The sequence below is a fragment of the Nilaparvata lugens genome, chromosome Y (genome assembly GCF_014356525.2).
Source record: "Nilaparvata lugens isolate BPH chromosome Y, ASM1435652v1, whole genome shotgun sequence".
In the NCBI taxonomy this organism is placed as follows: Eukaryota; Metazoa; Arthropoda; class Insecta; order Hemiptera; family Delphacidae; genus Nilaparvata; species Nilaparvata lugens.
Genome location: NC_052519.1, coordinates 3,327,370 through 3,346,946, shown reverse-complemented (window position 1 = coordinate 3,346,946; position 19,577 = coordinate 3,327,370). Strand labels below are relative to the sequence as shown.

At 34.2% G+C, this 19,577-nt stretch overlaps 1 protein-coding gene across 1 annotated transcript; it reads left to right on the top strand.

Moving 5' to 3' along the window:
- The first annotated feature begins 8,838 nt into the window (after positions 1 to 8,838).
- LOC120355190 lies at positions 8,839 to 10,836 on the top strand. Its single transcript, XM_039443520.1, has 2 exons — positions 8,839 to 9,227; positions 10,462 to 10,836. The coding sequence occupies exons 1-2, from the start codon at positions 8,874 to 8,876 to the stop codon at positions 10,834 to 10,836; spliced, it is 729 nt and encodes a 242-aa protein (XP_039299454.1). The 5' UTR covers positions 8,839 to 8,873.
- Positions 10,837 to 19,577: the final 8,741 nt, after the last annotated feature.

Sequence of the window (19,577 nt, the reverse complement as noted above, 5' to 3'; positions counted from 1 at the left end):
TCTGTATTTTTAATTGAAGTTGCTATTTCCTCACGAATTGATTTGAGTGTAGCTTGTAATTCATCTTTCTTAATAAATGCTTGCATTTCACTACTCAGATCATTTTTCAATACATAAGTTTCGCTAAACGTAGTTAGCAATGTATTCAAATCGTTTTTTGAAACAAATTGTTCAATCCCCTCCATAAGATTTGTCTTTATCGTATTAGTCATTGCAGATAATCGATCTTCTAACTCTTGTTTTGTTATAACAATGTTATTCAATGCCCGCACAGTTTTATCCAAATATTCCTTATCAACAGATAATGAATGAGTTTCATTTACTCTAGTAAAAAGTTCTGTGCTAAGCTGTTTCAATCTGGTATTCAGATAATTTCTATCTAATACTTGCAAATCTTTAATCTTGTCTGAGATAACTTTCAATTTCTCATCCAAATAATTCTTGTCAACTTTATTATCGTTGATCGTATTCAAGTGTGATCTGAATATCTCTGTTGTTGATTTGAGATCATGAAGAGAATTCTCCAAATTGATAGATTTCTCTTTAAGTCCCCTATCGATATTGTCAGATAACTGTTGTAATGTACTGAAGATGTGTTCCTTTTCGATCTTGTTCAATCCAATATTCTTAACTATATTAGATAATTGCGAATCTAAATACGAATGCAGAGATTCACTAACACCCTGTTGATTAATTGCCTGTATTATTCTCTCACTAAAACTGGTAAGATCTGGTTCATTCCATACAATGTCTTTCTTCGCAGCGACTCTCTCGCTTTTACCTCCGAATCTGTGCACGCTCATTCTGCAACTAAACAATAATTTTACCTTCACGCAATTCTTCTATAATTGATGCAATCTCAACATCATGAGCTGAGTGCCCAGCAAGTTCTGATGATTTTAATAAATGAAGTCTCTGAACCAATTCGTCATAGTTGTCATAATATTGGTAAATTCTATTGCTAGAAGTATTTTTTGCAAATTTCAATAAGCCAGAACCTCTCTTACTTGTTTTTTTAACAGGAAACAGCATTTGAATTAAGCGAGACTTTACACCACTGTTACGTTTCACATATCCTCGTCTATCCAAATGAACTTTTGTTATTGATAAAATCTTCTTGTATTTATTTAGATCTTTTTCATCAAAGAGATATGAATTTGGTCTTTGCGCAAATAACAGTTCTAATAGTCCATGTGTAATTCGGAATTTTTCGTTATCAATATAAAAGAAGTAGTTATCAAAGCTAACAACCATCTCACCCATAAAATATAATTTTCGGTCAGAATCGTAGGAAATTCCATAAGGAATCGAGTTATCCAATTTTTCACTATGAAATGTATACAAATATTGTGCAAGCACTTGATTCTTTATCTTCTTTATGTTAGCGCTTGTATCACTCTCAAGCCTAGTTGAATTAAATATACTTGATTCGTTCATGCTTAGATCTTTTTCAGCTGCTGATGGTGATGCAACTTCTATTGTTTCATCATCATGTTTTTCTCCCAATTCCATACTTTCGTCTTCTTCTTCTTCTTCTTCTTCTTGTTCCTCCTTTTTTGGTATAAAACTCTGATCAGAGTGGAGAGAAGATTTAGTTTTCCCCATTTCAACTAAAGGTGTGATAATCGGTTTAAAAAGTTTTTCTCTGTAATTGTCAGATTGCTTTTCAAAATGTACAATGCTTCTATGTTTATCTCTAATAACTTTCCTCAATTTCTTAATCTTATCGATTAGAGCAACACTAGCGTTTTGTCTTCTACGAGACATCCTCATTCTTTCACTGCTACTCACTCTCTACTGAATGTCAATAAAGTTATCCAGACCCTGTCTATATTTTCCACTATTAGCTGTACATTCGGTCATAATAGTAAGAAAACTATGCTTCTTAGAATTCCACACATTTGAACACAATTTACTGAAATCTCTGAAGCAAATATCTTCACCCACATAGTCTCTATGTATTAATTTGAGTGATAATTGATCAATTTTGAATATAACAATCATATTTGCATTATCTCTGGTGAAATGTTTTTGTGTTGCACCATAACTTTGAATTAAATATGCTGTATCAATATTACGATGTCTACCCATAGTAAAATAATCTCTTATTTGAGGTGTGTGACTAAGTTGTAAATCATCGAATATGGCAAGAGAAAATTGTTTCAATTTATTGGGGTGGAGAATTCTCTCAGGAATATCATTGACATGAAATTCAATACCTTTCATTTTTGAAAAGACTTTTCTTAAAAACAAGTACTTATCTTGATATTGGCTTTTAGTATTTAAATAAATATGTTTAAATCTCAATCCATTTTTGGAAAAAATCAAGTTGAACAATAAATTCGTTTTACCACATGCAGACGGCCTACAATGAGAATTCTAGCGTTATGCGGTATCAATGTTCCATTCTTACACCATACAGGCTTTTCCTCTTGTGCAATTAACTTATCGAAATTTACAATGTCGAGTTTGTTCATGTTGAGAAAGTGAGATATACAAACAGAACTGTTTCATGTGTCTGGTTCACTCGGTAATGAAGCGTTTCTAGGTGACTAGATGTACTCACCCATTCAACATCTAGTCACCTTGTGCCACATGCTACTAGCACTTCTCTATGACAAAAATGAGAAATGAAAGAGCGAACATTCAATTCAAGTTGTTTTTATTTAAAAAACACACAATGTAAAGAATATTACAACAGATGTGGATAGATAATGTACATTATTTACATCATATGATCTTACTCTAATTATTTACAACAAATGTGGATAGATAATGTACATTATTTACATCATATGATCTTACTCTAATTATTTACTTTACATCATATGATCTTACTCTAATTATTTACAACAATGTGGATAGATAATGTACATTATTTACATCATATATGATCTTACTCTAATTATTTACAACAAATGTGATTCGATAAAATTATACCATGTGATCTTACTCTAATTATTTACTTTACATCATATGATCTTACTCTAATTATTATTTACTCTAATAAGTTCTCTCGATTTATGAATGATGGTTGTGGAAATCCAATCCATTTCACAAGCAACTTATCCTTATCTTGTCTCAATATTTTTTCTATCAAATAAACATTTCTTTCAGATTCATTCAAATGCGTTTTTTTAATTTCTTCTTGATAAAACCTACCCTGTATTATCTCACCACTAAGATCTTCTAATGAGTAAGTGATAGGTCTTGTGGGATGTATGCTCACAATTCGGAAATATTCGGATGACCAATTCATTAGATATTTTTTATCAAATATCTGTTTCTTTTTAGAAATTCTCACAATATCACCTAGCTTATATTTTGGTTTCAACACTTTTAATTTGAATCGTCTATTAAATGCAGAGTTTAGTGATTCTAAAACACGTTTACGATGTTTTTTAGTTACATCTTTAGGTCGCATTCCAATGCTACTGTGTACTGTATTGTTATAATCATCTACAATATTTTGTAAGTTATTAACCCAGTTTTTACTCCCACGTTCAGTTAAAGATCGATATATTTTTGATTTTATTGTACGATTAAATCTCTCAGCGATACTAGCTTTCTTATCAGTAAAAACAGAATAATGCTTGATATTATACTTATCTAACAAATCTTTCACATGCTTATTAAAATACTCCTTCCCTCCATCTGTCTGGAAAAAACGCATATGTCTATTCTTACAAATAATGGGTTCGAGTGCATTATAAACACTTTGTGCAGTCTTATTCTTTAAAGGTATACAATAAGCGTACTTAGTAAAACAATTAATAACAACTAAAATATAACGATATCCTTTATTGAATTTAGATAAGCTACCCATCTCAATCAGATCTGATTGATATAAATCGTTCTCATTCTTCAACTCATATCTGCGTGTGGGGTAATTTACACGTGCAGCAGAGTGAAGCTCTGCTGCTAATTTTGCTCTAATATTACTCATTCTTCTTCTTCTTTGTGTGAAGACACGCTTGAAACAGAATTCGATGTGTTGGTCACTAGCTTGTTACACACACACTGATCTGTGCCATCAGTTTGCTATTTTGTAGTGACCGAATGGTAATGTATCGATTCCGTTCTCTGCAATAAAGCGCTTGTCATCGAACGGGCTTAAACAAACCTTTGCGCATTCAATTTGATGCATGTTATGATTGAAGGATCTCAACATATTACATTTTTCTATATGTTGGCATCGTTCAATCAAACATTTTTTATACAAGTCAAAACTAAGTTTTCTATTTTTCACATGTGTCTTCACACCTTTTGCCACACACTTATTTACAGTTTCCTCCTTCTCATTATTTACAAGATATGAATATAATTTCGCCCGTAATCCCAGAAAAGATTTTAAAGGAAATGAAGCTGCCTCATCCTTAAATTTCCCTACAACTTTATTCCTCTCATTGGAGAAGCATTCGTGCTCAGCTGGGTAATTTGAAGTGTCAAACAATTCTAGATTTTCTCTTATCAGTTGGTAGACGTCGGGTGTCTCCAATGATAAGAGGAAGCTATCTGTATCAGTCATACAGAGCTGGATGCGTTGCCATGGTATGATTTTTTGCAATTTACAATAGAAAAAATCATACATGTGCAGTTTACTCAAATCCAGAATGCAGAAACCTGAATAGATTGGCTTATTCATTTTTAGTTCCAACTTTCGCGAGAAAACCGCAATCACATCCGAGCTTATTATCTGCCAGCGTTTACATAGGGGATTTGAAATGTACTTATCTAGACGCTTGGCGTCTGTGATAATTTGAACATTACATTGATGCCGATTTCCCTGTATCGATTTTCCATAGCATAAGTTACTCATCTGTTTAAAGAAGGACACTTCAAATTTATTTTTCGCGGCTTGCCTATTACAGGTATTGAACTCAATGTAGTTCTTCAACCAAGGCGATTGGGAAAAGCTAATGACTCGATGTACCTTTGTTAATTGCAATCCGAGTTGAAGGTACAGTTTCAAATTCATGTAATGAACAATGTACCTCTCTCGATCAAAAAGCGTGTTCATGAGTTTTTTAGTCAGAGTTTGACCGTTCTCATTGGTTTGGTACTCGGAGAACAATTCGCTAGGAGGAATTTGATGAAGTGGAGCGAGAGGGAAATTGGCATGCATATCATGTAACTCCTGTGGGTACTTGAGATCACATTCAATTACATAACCAGTTTCTGATTCACTCTCCAAATTTGTAAAGTCAAGAGCATGGATTTCTTCCTCTGAGAGGAACTTGAAATTTCCATAAGGTAAGAATTGATTCATAGAGTGCGCATACAAAGAATTACAATCTATATAAAGCAAATAGTTACTTGGTTTTGTGGGATCGTATGTGTCAGGGATGTGTTTGTTATTGGCTTCGCAATAACGCTTGCCAATAAACGAAACACCACCGCGCATTCCTGATTCAAACAATAGATGTATATCAGGATCGCTAATCAATTGGAGTTCAACCCGGGTGAACTTTAACATACAATTCCAAGTGTAATGAGCAAGCGAAAGAAAATGAGTCACATCGAGGCCATATGACCTAAAAAGCGTTGACCTCATTTCTTCGAAAACCTCAACTAATAGCATGACGTCTAGGCACAGATAGAAATCATGATACTCGCCGAGAGATTTCAACTTGAATGTTGAGAACACTCTTTGTGCATGCTCATATTCTTTGGGGGAGAGGGGTGTATCGTTAAGATCATTATAAAAACATTCTATCGGAGGGAGAGAAGTCTCAGCGAATTTTTCAGGGCAAGATATGTACGAATAGGGATATACTCCTTTTTTCAACAATAGTTGCCTTTGTTCGAGATCGGGGTCATTAAATACTGAAAACAGTCGTTTGAACTTCGATTCCATATCTGTACTATCTACCAAGTTGCGCACTAATACTTCTAAAGATTCATTCATAAATTTATATGAATCTAAAAACTTGATTTTTCCCACTGTCAATGTCAAAAATCTTTCTGATGTATTGGCGATACAGGAAATTTCTTTTTTACATTTTGCGAGAGCTTTTAGAATAAAATGACTGTCAAATCCACTAAAATTATGGAAGTAACAGCTAATCGTATCGTCAGTTCGAGTATTTAAATTACACGACACATGAGCAGCACACAAAAACTTTCCATTTTCATGTGCATGATGGCGTACCTTTGTGTCTGTTTCGGTAAAAACTTCATCGCAAAGGCCGCACTTATCAGCGTTTTGAAATTCGCGTTGCTGACGTTCACTTAAATGCTCCATCGGAATTTCACATTTTATATCTGCACTCAATAAATCGCCCACTTCGATTATTTCCTTGAGAAATTTCTCCATGATCTTTTCATTGATATTACTCGATCTATAGAGTACTGGCCCGTACGCGATATCCCCATTCACATCAATTACAACGAAACAATACCCGCATGGAATATGACGCGCCGTTTTCTTGGTGTAACTTCTGGTAATAGGTACATCCTCAGATTCATTATCATCCATATTCACAACAAATGTTTCCAAATCCGCGTAGATTGTATACTTTTTCTTCAAAGTCGAACCGAGTTTTCTAAATTTGATTGTCTCACCACGTTTTGGGTATGAAGTTCTCTGAGACTGGAACTTTGAACAAAGCTCTAGATGTCTCATCAAATTTGCTTTCCCATCCCGGTTTACTCTTTTGTCTGATGTAAATCTGTGAAAACAGAAATTACAAACAGCTACTTGATGAGCATTTTTCGAAAGGTGAGAAAGAAGACGCGACAATCCGTTTTTCCCGTTCGCGGTGTTAATTAAACAAAAATGAGTTTTTCCTGCATCGCCTTTCAACATTAAAAGATTAATTTGGTATTTACGCGTACGGAATATGCTTGTTCGATAGGGGAAAAACTTTTTGTTGTCATACGCGATAACATGAATTGCGATGTCTGTATTGAGAATTTCAAATTTCTTTATGTCGCGATCGGTGGTTGGGAAATTAACTCCGCGAGTGTTCAGCCTGTGAGCAAATTTGCTCAAATATTTCACCGTTAAGCGACTGTTATTCGGTTTCTGGTGAAAATAGGCTAGAACACTCCACAGAAAACACTTTTTATCAGAAAGATTTTTGATATTGATAACACATTTCTTATTGTTGATGAACTGGGGTGTTTGAATATAACTGCTTGTGTACATTGGATTATATCTAATCACATTTACATCAAGCGAGTCAATCTTCTTCAACACCCACCCACTCCCAAATCGAACAAAGTTATCGAATGAACTTAAAATTTTCCTAACTGCTAACATAAATTGTTCATTCAATTCGTCATAACTCTCCAAGACATTCATGCCTATGGCCGAGTAGCTATGAAGATTCACAATGGATGAAACAGCTTCGGATTCCTCTGATTCTAAAACTACCATCTTATACAATAATACATTTAATACTAAAAACCATTTGACATTTCCTTCGAAACGTGCAGCGTGTTCTCTTATTATCTCGAAAACACGAGTTTTCGAGTTTTGAAGCACATTTTCAATGTCAGGTGCTACGTTTTCGAAGGAAATGCGATGGCGAATTGCTCGCGAACTCACCCCTCCAACTCTGTGTTCTCTGCTATGCTCCATCTCTGCTACTAGCGGGTTACTGAAAACAAACAAAGAATATATTACTATGGCACAGAATTAGATATAAAAACAAGTAAACATTAATCTAAAAATCAGTTGTGATTTAACAAGCTGCAAGTACAGTGCAAAAAATGCTCTCACAGGATCAGATTTTCATGCACGAACGATTGAGGTTATTAACATTTGATAATCGATGGAAATTAGAATCGAGTCTGTTGTCACCTCAAAATATGGCTAAACAGGGTTTTAAATTTGTGCGAGCACCTGACGTTGTTCAATGCGTGTTTTGTTCAGTATATTTAGAAAATTGGTTGGCAACAGACGATCCTAGTAAGGAACATGAACGATGTAGTCCAAATTGTGGATGGCGCAAAGAAGATAATATTTCATGTGAAGAGGAGAATTTCGATAATAATATTCTACGGCAATATGAAGAACGAGTTTTAACTTTCCATCGTCCAGAACCATTCAAGCTCTCGGTATTTATTAATAGAGCAGACTATTTTGCAATAAATGGATACTTTTTACATGAGAAATCATATCTGCAATGTGTATATTGCAAATATATTATTGAAAATCCTTATGAAAAAGTGATACATGTTCCATTTTGTATATATAAAAAGATGAGCTATAATGGAAAAGAAACGACAAATGATGAAAAAGAAGATGCTGTGGGAAAACAAGCTGGATATTGTACAATATGCACTCTGTTGTAATCGAGATATTAGTGATTCCTAAGTGCATTGTAGTAGTAGTATCAGGAAAGAAGTAACTTCTGAAAAATCATGATTAGAAAAATAAAGAATTGTATCATACTTACATGCAATGAATGATGTGCTGTACTGTCTCTCTCTCTCTCTGCTTACACTAGTTCTTCACACGTCTTTCCTCCTCGAAGACTGGAGTGATTATGCAGTCTCGAACTCTGTGAAATCAACGAACATAATGAAAATCACAATAATATTGAGAAGAAATTTAGCAAGTCAACATGTGATGTTAATTATGAAAATTAATGAGGAGATTACATTCGAAATATTGTTATTCGAGATATGTGGAAGTGAGAATTCGAGTGCATTGTGAGAATTTGATATTTTTTCTCTGAATGCAACTTGCTGTACGTGTAAGAATGCATTTGTATGTCAAGGATGTGACAAGTGGGAAAATGCACTATCTCTCACTCATCCTAAAACAGAGAGAGAGGAACGAATGAGTATATAAGTGGCGGTTATTGGATTTGCCAGCTTCATTCGACCACTAGTCACGTTTCACACATATCCTAGCTATCATCATGGAGTCCACACGTGAGCAGTACATCCTTCCGGATACACCTCCTCAACAAGAACCATCATTCCCATCTTACTGGGCAGCGCAAGCTGCGCGGAAGAAGAAGATTCCTTCTACCAGTGGTGCTCCCCCTGCTGCATCCGAGCCCGAGGAGTCGCCCCTGAAGAGACATGGAGTCTTCGTGGAGAGAGGGATGAGCGGCGATGAGCTCATTATACCAGACACACCACCACCATCTCATCTAGGATGGGCACCGAAGCGAGTGCCGCTAACAACAATTACCACCAACAGACAGCAGGGGAAGAGAAAACTGCAATTTCTCGAGGAGGAGGAAGAAACCAACTTCGTACCCTCACAGGTTAGTTATTTCAAATATTATTAACATGTAATGTGAACAGATAATTTTAAATAATGTTGTCATCCAAAAGCTTGCTAGTATCTGATAAATTTCTTACTGAGAAAAACTAATTTCCAATGTTCACATTACATGTACTCACATTGGAGTTATTGATGAATCTGATTTGAAAGACAATTTCTTGATAACGAATATAGGAACTTAATTCAACTTTAGAGATCAGTCAAGATGTACATTCGACTACATGAATATGATATATTCATTTGAATTGAGCATAAATTGTTTTATGAAATCAAGAAATATAATTATTTGAAGTGATTAGGTTGAATGCATGCTACTATCTAATAAGTGAGAAAAAACTAATTTCCAATAGATGTCTTTGTACAATGCACAATGTGATATTAAATGATTAGAGTTCAGTTAAGATGTGTATAATTTTATTTTTGAAGTGATCAAGCTTACTTTTATTCAAAAAATTGAATAAGATGAATATTTTGATTTCATTATTATTATGATGCTTACATATTATTTGCTATAATATTGAAGTGATAAGAAAATTACTGATTTAGTTGATAGTTATATTGTGATATTAAATGATTAGAGTTCAGTTAAGATGTGTATAATTTTATTTTTGAACTGATCAACCTTACTAGTAGTTCAGTCAAAAAAAAATTGAATAAGATGAATATTTTGATTTCATTATTATGATGCATTTTTTGCTATAATATTGAAGTGATAAGAAAATTACTGATTTAGTTGATAGTTATATTGTGATATTAAATGATTAGAGTTCAGTTAAGATGTGTATAATTTTATTTTTGAAGTGATCAAGCTTACTTTTATTCAAAAAATTGAATAAGATGAATATTTTGATTTCATTATTATGATGCTTACATATTATTTGCTATAATATTGAAGTGATAAGAAAATTACTGATTCAGTTGATAGTTATTTGTTGCAGTGAAAGAGTTTGCTTATTAATTTGATTCACTATTGGATTCTGCAAGAAATATTATTTCAATAACTGATATTACTCACTTTGTGTAGAGAATGTCTTGTCAATCTGATGATATCAAGTTGAGATTATGACAATAATCTGTTGATCACAAGTAGAGAATGTCTTGTCAATCTGATGATATCAAGTTGAGATTATGACAATAATCTGTTGATCACAAGTAGTTGATAATCTGAAACAAATTATAATAAAGTTACTAATCATAGATTTTCATTTTAACAGAAACGTATGTCTGAGAACACCTCCATGGCTCCGCTACTGGAGGAGGCAGCCGCGCGGGATGATGATGAGGACTTCATCGCACTCATCAATAACCCATCACCAAAACCGTGGATGCCTCTCCGCGAGCTGGCGGAGGATGTTCCACATGCTATAATCTCAGTGCGGGAGGAAACGAACCATCATGGTAGAAGAATTATTTTGAAAATTAATATTGCATCTACGAAGAAAATCTCTGAGGTATACCTGCCTCAGAGATTTTCTTCAATAATTTCACCTGCTAAAGTTGTTAAATTTAATTCGAAGTGTAAAAATTTAGGAATAGTAGTGAAGCATATAACCGCTACATGGAGCGATATTAAGATTGTTAAAATGTAACAATCTTATTCTCATAGCATGTAGCGGTTATATGCTTCACAAGTAGTATATAATGTAAATATTGTAGTGTTTGATAATAAATTGTAATATTGTTTTTAAAAAATTGTTCTTAATTCTCACCTGTTTGTTGTGTCAAAGAAGAAGAAGAAGAAGAAGAAGAAGAAGAAGAAGAGCACAGTGAAAACTCATAGCAGCTCGATAAGGAAAAAAGCTATTGCTCAGTTGAAACAGCATATTGCAGGTAAAGGTTACTATTTGAAACCGTACCCTCCAATCTCGAGAGGTGGTCGTATTTTGATTGGGCCCAACCCCACATCCTCCTCCTCCTCACCATATGGTGTAAGTTTATTCCCAAAGAAAAAAAGAGTTAAAAAACGTAGAACGACAAAGAAGGTGAAAAAATGAATATCGATGGTGAATTGTCCAATCACGATCTAATAAAATGGTGTAAATTATTACAAATTCCCCTACGAGGTGTATACATGATAGATACATTACCTAATAAAATTCTAAAAAATGAGAATTGTATTGTTAATTTAGACACTCAATCCGGACATGGTACACACTGGGTTGGTTATAAGAAACGAGGATCAAATGTTTACTATTTTGATCCAATTGGTAATTTACAACCACCTTATGAATTGAATAAATATTGGAAAAAAGAAACAGGTGTAAATATCTTTTACAATGTTGAGCACATGCAACCATTACATACAAATATATGTGGACACCTTATGCTCTTGTTTTTTGCGAACCAGTTGTAATCCAGTATTTGTACCGAAAACATATAAGATGGTTGTTATTACATTACGATCTAGATCAAGTGATCTCTATGAACATTTACAAGAAATTCTCGATTTGGATAAAAATAAAGAATGGGAAATTGGATTGATTAATTTCTGTACTTACAATAGCATTGCAAATGTTATAAAAGGTAAAAATTCTAGCTTCAAATATGGTGATAAATTAATTGATCTTGATACGGGTGCATATGAAGTTGATGACATTATATTAGCTTTAAAGAGTAAATTGAATAGTGACGAAAAGAAACTTAATATAAGAGCTAACACGAATACTATGAAGCTCGAAATTCGTTCTGATAAGCCTATTGACTTTACATCATCTACTTCAATAGGAAAAATGCTTGGTTTTGATAATGTTATATTACAACCGAATAAATGGTATTATTCTCAGCATTTAGTTAGCATAACAAATATTAACTCTATTGTAGTTGAGTGCAATATAGCCTGTGGGAGTTACTTCGAGGGCAAACAGAAACATATTATATACGAGTTCTCACCTAGAGTACCTAGCGGGTATTTGATAAATGAAACACCTAATCCGATAATCTATATGCCTTTAAACACACATAGAATTCAAAGCATTAATGTAAAGGTAACCGATCAAGAAGGATCGTTTATTGATTTCCGAGGAGATATAATTACAATTAGACTTCACATTCGTGAAAAACAAAGAACTTGAAATGGGATTCCTCGTTTTCAAACCTCGCACTAGCATTTGCTCACAGAAGCTCATTAGAGACTCGAACGTGATAGAGTCAACACCTAAAAAGCTACGTGCTATATCGGCGAAAAGCGCGAGAATATTGGAAAAGTTGGGATTTATAGTAGATTGGCGTCATGTATGGCGCCTCAATTAGTGAAAAACTCGATGTTGAATCTCAACTCGAGTTCTATAATGATATTACTAAATTTCAGTTCCATACTCATACAGTATATTCGGGACAAGAAATTAAACCCTCAGATGAAGCTCGCATCCATGTGGCTTCTATGGATCAGTACAGCCTTCCATGCAAATCATTTATATTTATTGAGGGGGAGGTGAAGTGTACAAAACCAGCTGCGAAGGCTGGGGATGCTCCGATAGAAGCTAAGTATATATTATCCAGTAACCTCATAGGAAATCTCTTTGATGAAATTCGATATGAATTGGCTGGTCAACAAATTTCTTTGAAAAAATATGATTCAATGCAAAATGATAGTAAGAGAATATTGGAATCTATACAAAATGTACGAAATAAGATTAGGGATTTGGAAACACCTCAATTGATGCAGGAATCACTGCTAGTAAGAAATCATACATTATCTTATATCAAATCATGTGTCAATTCATCAGATGCTTCTCTCGATGTTAGTCTAAGACATTGGTATAGATTTATGATTGATGAACGTTCAATTCTTTGCAATTTCTACAAAACTTACAACATACTTAACAAGTGTGTTAATAAGACACATCATGATGATAGAAAATTGTATTCCCTATTGATTAAAACATACCAACTTTGTAGTAATATATAAAGCACATAGTGAGACAATTTCTTTGTCTCTCGATTGAGGTTAAGTGTTTGATTAATTAACCTCAGTCGGTGTTCAACTATTGAGTTGAAAGGTAATGAAAAATGGTATGTAGAAGAAAGTTATCTTCTAGGAAACGAGGTAAAGGAATCTTGACTTCGGCTAGCAAAATTGTCAAAGGTATAGCGGGTACTGCGGGGGACATTACATCAACTATTATAAATAAATTAATAAACGCATCACCTGAAATTCACCTCCCGGGGGGGTACCAGTGGTGTGGCCTGGCACCAAGGTTAATGAAAGGTTAAAGAGGGGGGATGAAGGTATAAATTCATTAGATAGAGCCTGTAAGGTACATGATATAGCATACACTCAAAATAGTGATAATAAGTCGCGTGCGATTGCAGACAGAGCTCTTGCAAACACAGCGTGGGAAATATTCAAGAATCCAAAATCATCTCTAAGTGAAAGAGCACTTAGTTATCTTGTAACAAACGTGATGAAAGCTAAAGCAGCGTTTGGCGGTGGATTGAGAAAGAAGAAGAAGAAGAAGAGCACAGTGAAAACTCATAGCAGCTCGATAAGGAAAAAAGCTATTGCTCAGTTGAAACAGCATATTGCAGGTAAAGGTTACTATTTGAAACCGTACCCTCCAATCTCGAGAGGTGGTCGTATTTTGATTGGGCCCAACCCCACATCCTCCTCCTCCTCACCATATGGTGTAAGTTTATTCCCAAAGAAAAAAAGAGTTAAAAAACGTAGAACGACAAAGAAGGTGAAAAAATGAATATCGATGGTGAATTGTCCAATCACGATCTAATAAAATGGTGTAAATTATTACAAATTCCCCTACGAGGTGTATACATGATAGATACATTACCTAATAAAATTCTAAAAAATGAGAATTGTATTGTTAATTTAGACACTCAATCCGGACATGGTACACACTGGGTTGGTTATAAGAAACGAGGATCAAATGTTTACTATTTTGATCCAATTGGTAATTTACAACCACCTTATGAATTGAATAAATATTGGAAAAAAGAAACAGGTGTAAATATCTTTTACAATGTTGAGCACATGCAACCATTACATACAAATATATGTGGACACCTTATGCTCTTGTTTTTTGCGAACCAGTTGTAATCCAGTATTTGTACCGAAAACATATAAGATGGTTGTTATTACATTACGATCTAGATCAAGTGATCTCTATGAACATTTACAAGAAATTCTCGATTTGGATAAAAATAAAGAATGGGAAATTGGATTGATTAATTTCTGTACTTACAATAGCATTGCAAATGTTATAAAAGGTAAAAATTCTAGCTTCAAATATGGTGATAAATTAATTGATCTTGATACGGGTGCATATGAAGTTGATGACATTATATTAGCTTTAAAGAGTAAATTGAATAGTGACGAAAAGAAACTTAATATAAGAGCTAACACGAATACTATGAAGCTCGAAATTCGTTCTGATAAGCCTATTGACTTTACATCATCTACTTCAATAGGAAAAATGCTTGGTTTTGATAATGTTATATTACAACCGAATAAATGGTATTATTCTCAGCATTTAGTTAGCATAACAAATATTAACTCTATTGTAGTTGAGTGCAATATAGCCTGTGGGAGTTACTCCGATGGCAAACAGAAACATATTATATACGAGTTCTCACCTAGAGTACCTAGCGGGTATTTGATAAATGAAACGCCTAATCCGATAATCTATATGCCTTTAAACACACATAGAATTCAAAGCATTAATGTAAAGGTAACCGATCAAGAAGGATCGTTTATTGATTTCCGAGGAGATATAATTACAATTAGACTTCACATTCGTGAAAAACAAAGAACTTGAAATGGGATTCCTCGTTTTCAAACCTCGCACTAGCATTTGCTCACAGAAGCTCATTAGAGACTCGAACGTGATAGAGTCAACACCTAAAAAGCTACGTGCTATATCGGCGAAAAGCGCGAGAATATTGGAAAAGTTGGGATTTATAGTAGATTGGCGTCATGTACGGCGCCTCAATTAGTGAAATTCTCGATGTTGATCAAGTGATCTCTATGAACATTTACAAGAAATTCTCGATTTGGATAAAAATAAAGAATGGGAAATTGGATTGATTAATTTCTGTACTTACAATAGCATTGCAAATGTTATAAAAGGTAAAAATTCTAGCTTCAAATATGGTGATAAATTAATTGATCTTGATACGGGTGCATATGAAGTTGATGACATTATATTAGCTTTAAAGAGTAAATTGAATAGTGACGAAAAGAAACTTAATATAAGAGCTAACACGAATACTATGAAGCTCGAAATTCGTTCTGATAAGCCTATTGACTTTACATCATCTACTTCAATAGGAAAAATGCTTGGTTTTGATAATGTTATATTACAACCGAATAAATGGTATTATTCTCAGCATTTAGTTAGCATAACAAATATTAACTCTATTGTAGTTGAGTGCAATATAGCCTGTGGGAGTTACTTCGAGGGCAAACAGAAACATATTATATACGAGTTCTCACCTAGAGTACCTAGCGGGTATTTGATAAATGAAACACCTAATCCGATAATCTATATGCCTTTAAACACACATAGAATTCAAAGCATTAATGTAAAGGTAACCGATCAAGAAGGATCGTTTATTGATTTCCGAGGAGATATAATTACAATTAGACTTCACATTCGTGAAAAACAAAGAACTTGAAATGGGATTCCTCGTTTTCAAACCTCGCACTAGCATTTGCTCACAGAAGCTCATTAGAGACTCGAACGTGATAGAGTCAACACCTAAAAAGCTACGTGCTATATCGGCGAAAAGCGCGAGAATATTGGAAAAGTTGGGATTTATAGTAGATTGGCGTCATGTACGGCGCCTCAATTAGTGAAATACTCGATGTTGAATCTCAACTCGAGTTCTATAATGATATTACTAAATTTCAGTTCCATACTCATACAGTATATTCGGGACAAGAAATTAAACCCTCAGATGAAGCTCGCATCCATGTGGCTTCTATGGATCAGTACAGCCTTCCATGCAAATCATTTATATTTATTGAGGGGGAGGTGAAGTGTACAAAACCAGCTGCGAAGGCTGGGGATGCTCCGATAGAAGCTAAGTATATATTATCCAGTAACCTCATAGGAAATCTCTTTGATGAAATTCGATATGAATTGGCTGGTCAACAAATTTCTAAATCAAGACTAATTGGATTAACATCAACAATTAAAGCTATACTAGTGAAAAATATGTTTGATAAGAACACATATCACTTGGCCGGGTTTGACAGAGCAGGATATACACTGAAAGATAATAAGTTTACATTCTGTGTACCTCTTAAATTAGTTTTACCATTTTTTGAAGACTTTCAAAGAATAATTTTAAACTTGAAACAAGAACTTGTATTATTAAGATCGCCAACAGATCTCAATTGCATCGAGTCTACAGAAGCAACAAACGTTAATATAAAAATAACGAAGCTTCAATGGAGAATTCCCTATATTACTTTAGAAGATCATGTGAGGTTGAAATTTTTGAGATTGCTCGATGCTGATACACCGCTGAAGCTGAGCTTTCGTCATTGGGAGATTTCAGAATTACCAAATTTACAAAATAGCACTGTTCATTCTTGGGCAGTAAAAACCGCATCCCATCTCGACACACCAAAGTATGTTGTTTTAGCGTTTCAAACAGATCGTAAGAATAAAATTAATAAATCAATCTCGGAATTTGATAGTTGTAATCTTCAAAATGCAAAGGTCTACTTGAACTCTGACTATTTTCCTTATGAAAACCTCCTTGGTAAACAAGAATTGATGTACCGTATGTTTTTGGATTTTCCCTCGGCGTACTATAACCATAGTATCAATACTGAGCTTGGAACAGAGATTGATTTTGACACATTTTGTACTAAAACACCCCTGATTGTAATTGACTGTTCACATCAATCTTCTCATTTGAAATCCTCCACAGATATTAGAATAGATATGGAATTTAAGGAAGCTGTACCTCCAAATACTTCCGCTTATTGCATTTTAATCAGTGATCGTATCATGGAGTACACTCCCCTTACTTCCATGGTGAAGGAAGTTCAGTAATTTCTCGATAGAGTACAAGCTATATAAGTATTGCATTTTTCAAATTTTACTCATTTGAGGTTTTAGCTTTGATCGGTTAACATCTAGAATGTCTTCTAATTCTGAGAAGAAAACACGCTCTATTGGGATACAGTGCGATCTTGATAAAGAAGACAGCATCTACTATGACTCAAGATGTAGTACGCCTATAATGTGTTATAATTCTGAGAAGAAAACACAATCTATTGACACGCAGTGTGATCTTGACACCGAACAAGACTTCTTCTACTATCACTCAAGATGTAGTACACCTAAACCACAGGAGGAGAATGGAGGAGGAGGAGGAGGAGGAGGAGGAGGAGGAGAGGAGGAGGAGGAGGAGGAGGAGAAAGGAGGACAAAGGAGGAGGACAAAACAGCGCAAGAGGAGGAGGAATCCTCCTGTAAAAAATTTGCAACAGTCGACATGCATTGGTTCAAGGGAACTTCTAATCAAATTATCGTGAAAGAAATCGGAATCGTAGATCAGCTAAATAGCTTTGTTGTGTTACATTTCAAGTCGCCATTTGCAAAGTCGGAATTGAATGCTAAATTGCGTAAGCAAGTAACATGGGCTGAGAACAATTATCACAAAATACGCTGGGAAGATGGTAATTTTATTTATACAGACGAATTATTGATATCTTATCTTGAAGGATATGATAAAATCTACACAAAAGGTACAGAGAAAGCTAAGTTTCTTAGAAGGTTACACAAAAACGTATGTTGTTTACCGGATGAAATTGAGAAACCAAATTTCAACTACTTTACAAGTTCTTGGTGTTATAATGCCTGTGAAATTCATCATCGCAATCCGCACGGTCGATGTGCGTTATTCGCAGCGGTTCATTACAATACTTTGATAATGAAAAATATGGACTCATCTCCAAATTTCATGTGTGAAAACAATAGAATGCTTAGCATGAAAAAATGTCAATTCTATTCAAATACAGAAAAGAAAAACTTTGCAAGATATGGCTTTTTCTATAACGGACAAGAAATTCAATGTGTTTATTGTAAGCAAGCATTGAAATATCATACTGCTCGTGTATGTTGTATTGGAGGGAAGGCACAGGAACCGTTTAATTTCTCTATATTAGTACCGACATATGTATAGTTTCTTCATTTGCTCATCATGGACCCGTGCAAGTGGATGCAAGCTGATAGTGAATTGGAAATGAGGTTAGAAGAGTGTATTGATTGGTATGACGCCTGTGAAATTGCAATTAAACATTCAACTCATGAAAATCATCATTTGGTGAAACAACTAAAAGACATTTTCTTAAACACAGTGAATTTGAACGATATAAATGATTATCTATGCTATTACAGACCTCATAAACTGTCTGTTAGTAAACTAATAAAAATTGAAGAGGAAGTGATGAACAATTGTAGTGAATTGTGTAAATAAATTTCTAGTGTATACTCGATTGTTTTTCATTGTACCTACAATGTCTAAGTTTAATCCTTCAGTATTGCTTTGTTAGTTGAGCTGAAAAGATCTCACATGCGTTGAAGCTCAATGCAATAAGTGTGCAGATACAAGTAATTTCTTATCGCGTTTCACCTGTACATACACTCAACTGAAAAATATGGTTGATTGTTATAGCTTTTCAAAGTTCAAGAAACTATCTCGTCTCTTGATGACAATTTCATTCAATGAATTTGATCTAATTGCAAAGAATATTAAATTTTCAACGGGTGATGAGGTGAGTGATCTTGCATTAACAAAAACAGAAAATCTTCACTTTCCAATTCTATCTGAAATTTTTGAATTATTGGATGCATTAGAAACCGGTCATTTCCATTATGGTTGTTCAAATAATGATGAATCATTAGCTATTGTTAATAATTCTAATGATCTCTGGAAATGCTTATATGACATTGCCGATAAAAAATGTAAAAGATCATAGTTCGCTCTCTAGAGAGTTTAAAGATACATGTGTATTTGGAAACATTAAAAATATAACGTTCGTTGTGTGTACAACCCATTGTCAAGAACATGTTTCAGTTAAGTTCGTTTCACTTGAATCTGTCAGTAGATTACCTCTCTCTCACACACATATCTCTCTCTACTATTAATCATCAAATAGACTATGACTAAATGTAATTGAGCATGACTAAATGTAATTAGCCATGACTATATTAACTAGAGCATGACAAGAGAGAGAGAGAGAGTATCATCTTCCTCTCCTTCTATCTATGACTAAATGTAATTGAGCATGACTAAATGTAATTAGCCATGACTATATTAACTAGAGCATAACAAGAGAGAGAGAGAGTATCATCTTCCTC

Excerpts from the sequence above, each read along its gene's own strand:
- LOC120355190 (XM_039443520.1), top strand. The coding sequence starts at position 8,874 with ATGGAGTCCACACGTGAGCAGTACATCCTTCCGGATACACCTCCTCAA. Across the intron at positions 9,228-10,461 it reads CCAACTTCGTACCCTCACAG|AAACGTATGTCTGAGAACAC; the intron begins GTTAGTTATTTC and ends TCATTTTAACAG.